The sequence below is a fragment of the Mus caroli genome, chromosome 9, assembly GCF_900094665.2.
Source record: "Mus caroli chromosome 9, CAROLI_EIJ_v1.1, whole genome shotgun sequence".
NCBI classification, from domain to species: Eukaryota; Metazoa; Chordata; class Mammalia; order Rodentia; family Muridae; genus Mus; species Mus caroli.
In genome coordinates, this window is record NC_034578.1 from 98,774,654 (window position 1) to 98,784,535 (window position 9,882).

The 9,882-nt window shown below is 45.4% G+C and overlaps 1 protein-coding gene across 1 annotated transcript; it reads right to left on the reverse strand.

Moving 5' to 3' along the window:
- Nucleotides 1–2: 2 nt before the first annotated feature.
- Nucleotides 3–9,613, reverse strand: Cdv3 (CDV3 homolog; the record flags this gene model as incomplete). The annotated part of the gene is made up of 4 exons (XM_021173238.2): nucleotides 8,918–9,613; nucleotides 7,880–7,956; nucleotides 3,692–3,834; nucleotides 3–160 (listed from the first exon to the last, which is right to left on the reverse strand). Coding segments are annotated over exons 1-4 (693 nt in total), but the record flags the coding sequence as incomplete, so codon positions are not given.
- Nucleotides 9,614–9,882: the final 269 nt, after the last annotated feature.

Sequence of the window (9,882 nt, forward strand, 5' to 3'; positions counted from 1 at the left end):
TTCCGGCTCTCTACATGCTTGGCAGTGGACTGCAGGGATGGGAACTGCGTGTCACTGTATATTTCCGGTGGTCCTTGTGGCGTTTTCCTTGTTGTGGTTAGCCTTGCCCCAGGAGGCCTGTATACACCACTGGGCATTGCTGTCTCCGGGGTTTCTGTAACTAATAAACCATTCAAATGTTTGACTTTCTTGTAACATTTTCCTACACCCCTGATCCTATAACAACTGTAAGAAAGGCCACCCTGATTTAGAATGGATTTGGACTACACAATAAAAGCAAAGTTCTGTGAGAAAATGTCTCCAAGTAGAACCTTGCTCATCTCTTAATCTCTTCTGAAATTCAACACTGCAGTCGCTGGTGTTTTTATCAAAAGGTGACATCTACTTTCTCTATTTGAAAGGTGGGCCAAACAAGGTATTTTATATAAATTATTTAATAAAATGCACATGCAGTATTTTAAATTCCTAAAAATAATAAAGGTCTTTATTTCATAAGACGATTGGATGTTAATGTTAAGTTTCTCTATTTGCTTGTAACACAGGAAAAAACACCTTGACTTTAAATTTACTGTGACTGAATTTGAGGGCCACAATGTTTCAGGTTTTTCCTGTCTCCTACCTTCCCAACTGACCCTTGATATGTATTCAAGAAGTGTTGTTTCCCACTTTACGAAAAATTTCAAAGTTTCAGGCTGGGGAGGCTCAATGGGACAGCACTGTAATCATCTACTAGCTGAAATAAAATGTTCTTATAGTTTAAAGGATTGCTTTCTATAGGCTTTGTTATGCCAGAGGGAAAACATACAAGCTTTTACTGAGTATCTAAGCTAAGCTGCACTTGAGATACACACATTAAAAACTGCCTTGAGGCGGGCATGGTGGCGCGCCCCTTTAATTCCAGCACTTGGGAGGCAGAGGCAGGCAGATTTCTAGGTTCAAGGCCAGCCTGGTCTACAAAGTGAGTTCCAGGACAGCCAGGGCTACACAGAGAAACCCTGTCTCAAAACAAACAAACAAAAACAAAAAACAACCTGCCTCAGTGAGTAAGAGCACCTGACTGCTTCTGAAGGTCTCAAGTTCAAATCCCAGCAACCACATGGTGGCTCACAACCATCCGTAATGAAATCTGACTTCCTCTTCTGCAGTATCTGAAGACAGCTACAGTGTACTTACGTATAATAAAAATAAATAAATCTTTAACAAAACAAAACAAAACAACCTGCCTTGAACAGTGGAACATGCTTGCAACATGAGAGGCTGAGACAGGAGGATCTTGAGTTCAAAGCCAGCCTGGGCAACTCAGACCCATCTTCAAAGAAACCAGACCAAACACCAAGTAACTACTGACCCTTACATTTCAGCCACATGTGGCTTTTTAAAAAAAATTCGTTATTTGTGTTTGTGGGTGATATGACTTGTGAGGCTTGCCTGCTCCCTTATGCACTCATTCATTCATATATTTTTTTAAAGATTTATTTACTTATTATATGTAAGTACACTGTAGCTGTCTTCAGACACTCCAGAAGAGGGTGTCAGATCTCATTATGGATGGTTGTGAGCCACCATGTGGTTTCTGGGATTTGAATTCGAGACCTTTGGAAGAGCAGTTAGTGCTCTTAACCACTGAGCCATCTCACCAGCCCCATCTCTGTAGCCCTGGCTGCCCCAACTCAAACACCATCTGTCTGTATCCTGAGTGCTGGGATCAAAGCAACACATGTAGCTATTTTAGATGAGTAAAATGAAATCTAGGTTTCAATTCCCCAGTCACATTAGCCTCCATGTCGTAGTACTCAACAGCTACACGTGACTAGCCATCCCTCTCTCACTTGAGCTCATCCAGCACCCTGAAAATGCTAATGGGCAGTATATTCTAGAAGAGACAAAAAAGGGGAGAAGGGGTGCCATACCAAAAATAACAGGAGTACAAAGGAGCTACACTTCAGTGCACACACATCGTGTAGATACACAGATGCCCCTGGTGGCCAGAAGGGAAAGGTGGATTCCTTGAAACTGGTGTCATAGTTATTTGTGGCCCTCTGATAAGAATTACTAAGATACAATTCTGGTGCTGGTAGAGTGTAGGTTAGTACTCTTAACTGCTGAGCCCCAAAGAGGTTACATATTAAAAAGGGGCTTGGGAAGGGTTTTATTAACAGGGTAAAATTAAGCAGATATGAAAAGACCCTCTTTATACAAACCTGGTGGCAAGATCCAGCTCCACAAACTCACCACACAAATAATAAAAAGAAAGCAAACACTTAAAACTAAATATTAGCGAACAAGCTGAATCCGGCCCAACAACTGAGCACAGCTATCCTCACTGCTGTTAATTCCACATTACTGTCTATGCCACAGCAGCACAACAGAGACCACAGTCATCTACCACCTGGCTTTTCAGGCACCTGATACAAAGAGGAAAGAGAAAGAAATACTCCCAAAGCTAAGAACTAAGGGTCTGCTGGAGCTGTGTGTCTGGTGCATTCTAGGAGTAGCTTGAAAGAACATCACGTTCAGGAGAAAAAAAAAAAAAGCAGCATTGCCATGGTGATCACACTAGTCACTTCAGCACTTGCCATAAGCATTAGAACTTAAACTCATGTGCACCAAAAGCCCAGGCATGGCGGCTGCACATGCCTGTAAACAGCACAGGGTGGATGGGTGGTGACAGAGAAAAGAACATCCTAGGAGTGCGCTAGCTAGCCAGCCAGTACAGCCATTCAATCATCTCTAGACTCAGTGATAAACTTGTCTCCAGCATTTATTTAGAGTGCTCATAAACACACACACACACATTCAGGGCTAGCCTGAGCAGAGTGCGGATGAACATTACCTAAAATATACTCAGGGCATTCTCACAAAGTAAGAACTTTACATAGAAAAACATTTTTTAACCTAGAAAATTGCCAGGAAAGCTCACACCTGTAATCTCAGGTTTTGGGAAGTGGGGTAGCATAAGGTCATCTGTATTACAGAGGACTCAAGGTCAGCCTGAGCTATATAAAATAAATAAAACTAAGAATTTTGAGCTGAAAATGCAGCTCTGTGGTACAGCACATTTAGCATGTGCAGAGTTTTTAGAGTTCAATTTCTAGCACAGCAAAAACCAGACAAACACTCTGAGCTAGCAAGCTGGCTCAATGGCTACAGTCTGCCAAGCATGTGTACAGGATGGTCAGATCCATGTAAGCCTAGGCAGCCACGGCAAGGCACCTCATTAGAGAGGCACAAACAGGATCCTAAAAGCAAACTGGCTAGCCAGGATAGCTAGAACTGGTTTGAGTTCCCGGTTCCTTGAGAAACCCTACTCTCAAAAAATAAAAATGGACAGAGACAGGCACCAAGCTGTGGCCCATCCACAAGCACTGTACAAACATGCAAACACACATCCAACAACACACATAAACCCCTAAAAGTTCTTTAGTTCTAAAGAAATTTTACTCACTCCCTTCTGCTGAGAATGTAAGCTTCAAGACCTAAGTGTAGCGCCAAGAATGTGATTTAGTGGTAGGATAATAGCAGGAGGTGAACTACTTGGCTTTATTCCCTAGCACCAAAAACAAAAGCAAAACTTTGACAGCCTACGGGACAAAAAAAGTATGTCACTCAATTTCTACATTCCTTCCACCAAAGCAGCATTCACTTGGATCCACTTGGATCCCCATCCCCAGGAGGGAAAGCAGAAGATTACCTGTTACTGGAGCAGGAGGCGCTTGTACCGGAGCGGTTTTATTCCAGGGACCTGAAGATTTTTCTGCTCCACTGCCACCTCCACCTTCTTCCCAATTATCTCCTGGATCTTCTCTCTTCTCATTATCATCATCTTCCTTTTCACTATTGAAAAACAAGCACACTGAACTTCCCAAGAACTGGAACTAGATGTATGCACCACCATATGAAATTTCTACAAAAAAATACATTTCTTTTTAAAATATGGTCCAATTATATGTACAGTCCTGACTGGCATGGAATCAGCTACATAGGCAAAGCTGACCGACACCTCAGAGACCAGCCTGTCTCTGCCTCCCTCTGCTGGGACTAACTAAACTTTCTAGGGGCAAACTTTTGGGAATCAGTTCTCTTTCCACCATGTGGATTCTAGGGAATAAACCCAGGTCATCAACTTTTAACAACAATACCCAGTAAGCCATCTTGCTGGCCCCCATAAAAGATATTTCTATTAAAGCAAGACGTGTCCTAGCTTTAAGCCAAATTTCTTCTGGCTTAGTGTTGATGTTTTTTCCCCTCCATTGGTGAGTGGAGTCTAACTTGGATTCTCATGTATGCAACAAAAGCATGCTAAACTGAGCCATACCTAGAATCCAAGACAAGGTCTCACTCAGGTAGCCCAGGCTGGCCTTAAACTCACTATATACTCAAGTAAGTTGACGATCCTGACTGATCTTCCTGTCTCTATCTCCCAAATGCTGAAATTAAAGGTGTAAACCACCGTACCCATCTTTATTAAGGCCCTTTCTTTAAAGACACTGCCCACCAGCTGGAAGTAACTCCAGCATTTAAAGACGTATGATGTCAAGAAAGAGGAACAACCTAATTTCCAATCTGTATTTAAGACTAAGACTGCCTCTCAGGGTTCAATAACAGAGCACTTCACCTTCAGCTGATCCCTGTAACTCAAAAAGACAAGCAAACAGAGAGGTAACCACCGTTTGGAGGCTGACTGGTGACCTCAGCATGCAAGCTGAGGCAAGAGAATGATGACGTCACTGATACGTTCTCCAAAAACTAAAGGTCACAACTAGATGGTCCTTGCCACCAAGCCTAACTACCTGAGTTTAATCCCCAGGATCCACAAGGTGGAAGAGAACTCCTGTTGGTTTTATTCTGATATGCATGACACAGCATGCTCACACAAAATAAACTGCAATTTTTAAAAGACAAAGGAAAAAGAGAAAGCCAAATTTCAGTTTTCCCTTTTAACATCCAACCTGTCCAGCCATATAAAATGATGCTGGTCACTAACAAATAATATGCATGCCATTTAAGTCATCATCTAATACATTATACTTATCATAAACATCAAACATCCAGAGAGAATCCTAAAGATCTGTAATTTTAATGAGAACTTGATAGCTAAAACAATGTTAGGAACTGATTGTTCAAGTCCAGGTTCTGCCATCTCTGTCATTTAATGGTCAGGCTTTCAAGATGACACTGGCTGGCTTTTAGATAAAGGTGACACACCAATATGAAGAGCAAATTTTATACACTCAGTACATATATCACCTTCGTAACAGGAAGTAAAAAATTCTAGCTTTCATTTGAAAAAGAGATGGGAACATGTTATTTTCTAATGGATCGTAAAAATCTGATCAGATAGCATAACACCATTTTCTAACAGTAGCTTATTAGCTGGTATGAAGTTTATAAATACCCAGGCTAATTGTGGTTTCCAATCTTCACAATTTTTTCAAGTTCTTTTTGCCTTTTTAAAAAGTTAAAGCCACGTCACTACTATGATAATTGCTTCAGGGATGAATAGGTAACCATCTGGGTGTAACTGACCAATGGTGATAATATCCCAACAACCTAATGCAGCCAACAAAGGTGAAAATAGATTCCCAGCTACATGGCATTTACACCTGCACACACAGAAGCAGTTGCTTTCAGTTATTCAGTCACTCTTTGAATCTACTCACTCACCAACACACTAAATCACAACTGTTCATCTGTATATATGGTAAGAACACTTGCTGTAAAAGTAAAAAGAGCAGAGTTCAAATCCCCGGCCCCCACATGAAAGCCAGGCATGTTAACACTGCCGTGCAGAGACAAGTAGACCCTAACAGTTTACTAACAACTTCCTGACTCTAAAAAAGTTAAAGAATTTTATATCGTGTTAGAAAACCAGTTCAATTTAAATGTTCTCCATAATTTAACAAAATCAAATTTTATACTGAAAAAACTTGAAGGCCACCCCTCTACCTTTAGAAAGTGTTACTTTTAGCCACTAAAACTTCAAGTCAACATGTCCAAAAATTACCACTCAAGGGCCTAATTTAACTGCAGAGCAGGGACCACATCCATTCTACCAACCACTCCAGATAAAAGAAAGGAACCTGTAAACTCCCTCTCCAGATTTATAGATCAAACTTGGAGACAAACAAAACAAGAACATTTTCTACTTTTTCTTTTAAATTTTGAGATAGGGTCTCACTAACTTGCTCAGAGTAACCTTAAACTCACTCTAACCCATGCATGCCTGATTTTTCTTATTCTCCCTACCTCAGCTTCTCAACAGCTTACAGTTAAGGCTTTCACCACCAAGTCCCGTGGGAGTTTTCTAAAATTACTCATAAGCTTATATACTGCTCTTGTAGAGGATACAAATTCAGTCCCTAGAACACAGTTCCCAACTACCTGTAACTCCAGTTTCAAGGGAACTGATGCTCTCTCTTCTGGCCTCGACAGGCACCTGCATGCACATGTACATATATATCCCAAACATACATATGTAATTAGATCTTTAAAAAAGGAAAAACAAAGCAAAACAAAACACTAAAGCCACACCAAAAGAGATATCTTCTAAGTTCCCTGCTATAAAAAACAATGTTTAATTTGGTAAATTCACAAGTGAGAACACCTAGGGACATGAATGCCTGGGTGGTACAGACACTAAGCACACATTAAAATATACTACCTGGCTTTTCAATAAGTTACCTCAGATCATAAATACTATATAATCTAGATTTTAAAAGATTAATTTTGAGTTAAGAAAGTTATTTCCTCAACAACTGTACCATATGGTCACTGGAATTCTCTACAAATTGCAAGCTTCAAACCAAAGACAATTTCCAATCATTTTGCTTGTGTAAGATGAATAAAGGATTTTGATTAAGGCAATAGAGCCCTACTCACTTTTGAACTTCAAAAATCTTACCTTAAATACTTACCCTTTCTACTAAAAAAAAAAATCTTTCCAAACATGTTACTTTTAAAACCAGTTCTAAAATGAACTACCACAGATTGAACATGACAATGTAGGTTCTCTTAATCAACCAATCCAACTGTGAAAATGACTGTTTTCCTGAACTTTGAAAACTAGTCACCTCAGACCCTGAAATGGCAGGTAGCACAGGCCTGCAATTCCAGCAGCTCAAGTTCAGGCCGGAATACACAGCTAAGAACTGTGCAAACCGAGTGCTAGGATTTAAGCTACTTTGGGGGATTGGTTCAGGAGAGCCTCTCTATTAACAACAGAACGTTCAATTTTTTGACTGGGGTAGTGGGTATTCAAGGTGGCTTCACGGTCAATGCAAATTGGTGTATGTTGGAAGTATCCTACACTGCAATTACCAGAGAAAACTAGAAAACAATTTTACTAAGTAAATAAAAGAAAAAACTAAGTTCCAGCACAGCTTGGTGGTGCGTTTAGGTGGAGACACTTTAGAATTAAGAGTTCAAGGTGACAGACAGCTCAGAGCTCTTCCACAGATCAGGGCCCAGCTCACAGAACCCACACTAACAGCTGTAATTCCAATTCCAGAAGACGGTACAGACATGTATTACACAGGCAACTCGCTTCAAAAAAATATATATTTTTTTTTGAAAAAAAAAAAAAAAAAGTCCCTTCTTCCCCTGAGCCACACAGTAAGTTCTCAGGGCAGTGAGTGAACTATAGGAGCCCGACTAGGGGTAGGGAAGACCACCCAAGTTCAAACACGAAGTGTTAAAATTGTTTAAATGACAAAAATCCATTTTAGTCAAGTCAAAAATCCACACAGCTGCAAATAGGGAAATCACAGGATTTTAGAATTGGCAACTAATTTAATGACACAGAGGGCCTTTTAAAAAAAAAAAAAAGTAAACGTGCACTACTTAACAAGGTTACCTAATCCCACGTGTAATCACATCCTACCTTATTTGCATTGCCTGAACTCTTAATCCGCTGTAATCAACCTCTCTTTGCTCAAATTCTTTCCACTCATTTTCATCCTATGGAAGAAACAGCATCTGATTAGTTTTTGGTAAGCCCATTTCAGACTAAAAGGCATCAAGGGCCAACGGGATTCCCCAAACTGGTAAAGGTACCCGCGAAACATCGGATTAATTAATTAATTAGAAGTCTTGGTAAACAGATTCCAGACTAGGAAAAATTCCATCAGTGGTCGCCAGGATTCTTGAGCCGGTCTAAGAATCGGCGGCAGTCAACACAGAGAACCAGAGTCTGACTCTCCGGGCCCACGTGGTGGTGGGAAGAGAGAAATTTACCCCGGCCTCTAACCTCTCCGCACACGTACACAGGAGTGCGCGCACACAAATAGGCAAATAAATGTGATCTTTAAAAAAAAAAAAAACTGCAGTGACACAGACCTTTAATCCCAGTACTCCAGAGGCAGAGGCCGGAGGCTCTTTGTGAACTGGAGGCCAACCAGGGCTACACCGTGAGACCTTGTCTCAAAATTTGGGGCTAGTGGCCGGACTGTAAAGTTTAGCCCGTTCCTGCAAGATCCGGAGACGAGCCTAGTTCCCAAACGCCCTCTCTGCCGCCGCTTTTACTTAAACCCAAGCCCAGGACGAGCGGAGCGGCGGCGACCGAAATTCCACAACACAATTCCCAGCCCTGCGTGGCCGCGGCTGGGAGAGCAAGCCACGCTAGCCCGGGCGGCACAGAGGAGCCTCGGGACACCGTAAGAACATGAAATCCGGCCGCAGCGAGGCTCAAGCGGGACGACGAGGACTCGGGCACACGTCACCCGGGGACCGGCCCAACCCCCGTGGCCCAGAGGGCGCGGCGCACGGAGGGCGGCGGACGGGGGCGGCCAGACGAACCCCGGGGGCCGCGGATCGCGAGCCCGCCCGCCCGCCCGCCCGACGTGCGAAGCCCGAGTCACGTGGCCTCCAGGGCGGGCGGGGGCGGGCACATGCGGCCGGCCGCCGGCCTCCCGACCCTCACCTTCGTTATGGCCTTGCCGGCGGGGCCCGCGCTCCCGCCGTCTCCGGACCTCGAGCTCCCGCCGTCTCCGGACCTAGCACCAGAGCCCGAACTCCCGCCGTCGCCCGACCTGGCGCCGGAGCCCAAGCTCCCGCCGTCGCCCGACCTGGCACCGGAGCCCAAGCTCCCGCCATCGCCCGGCCTGGAGCCCGCCGCCGCGCTGCTCCCGCCCGCGCCGCTCGCCGCGTTGGCCGCCCGACTGCTCCGTTCCTTCTTCTTCTTCTTGTCCCTCTTGGCGAAGAAGTTGTCCAGGCTCCGCTCCTCGGTCTCGGCCATGGCCGCGGTCCGGATGGGTGGGGCCGGCGGAGGGCGCGGCGCTCGCGGCTCCGAGCTCTGGGTCAAGGCCGGCTGTGCGCTCAGGCTGCCGGGTGCGGCGTCGCCTCAGCCCCGCGGGGTCGCCGAGGCGCGGGCGGCAGGGCGGCCGGCTCCCCCCGTGCTCTGGTGGTACGCTCCTCGCCGGGAACCGCGAGCGTGGAGCAGGGTCGCGCCCGCCCCGCTGCCTGAGGGACAAGGAAGGCGCGCACCGGCGAGCGCTCCGCTAACGACGGCGCGTGCGGGAGGAAGACGCGCGGGCCTGAGGAAGGGAGAGGGGACGGGGAGGGGAGGGAGGGGAGGAGGGAGGGCGGGCCACCAGCAGAGAGAGGCAGCGCCGCGCCTGCGCGCTCGGTTCCGCCCGCCGCTGTGGGCGCGCCGAGGGGGGCGGGCGGCGGGATGAGAAGGGGGCGGTCCTTCCGGGAGAGCCAATCAGATGCCGAGACGGAGCGCTTAGGTGACAATCCGTTCCTTCTACGGGGCGGTGCCCTGTATGGGGGCGGGGAGAAAGCGGGTGTAGGCAAAGAGAGTGACGTCCCTAGTGACTCCTGCCTCCGATTGGCCAGGGATTTTGCCTTGAGGGTGGGCATTTAGAGGGTTGGTGACTTGGCTGA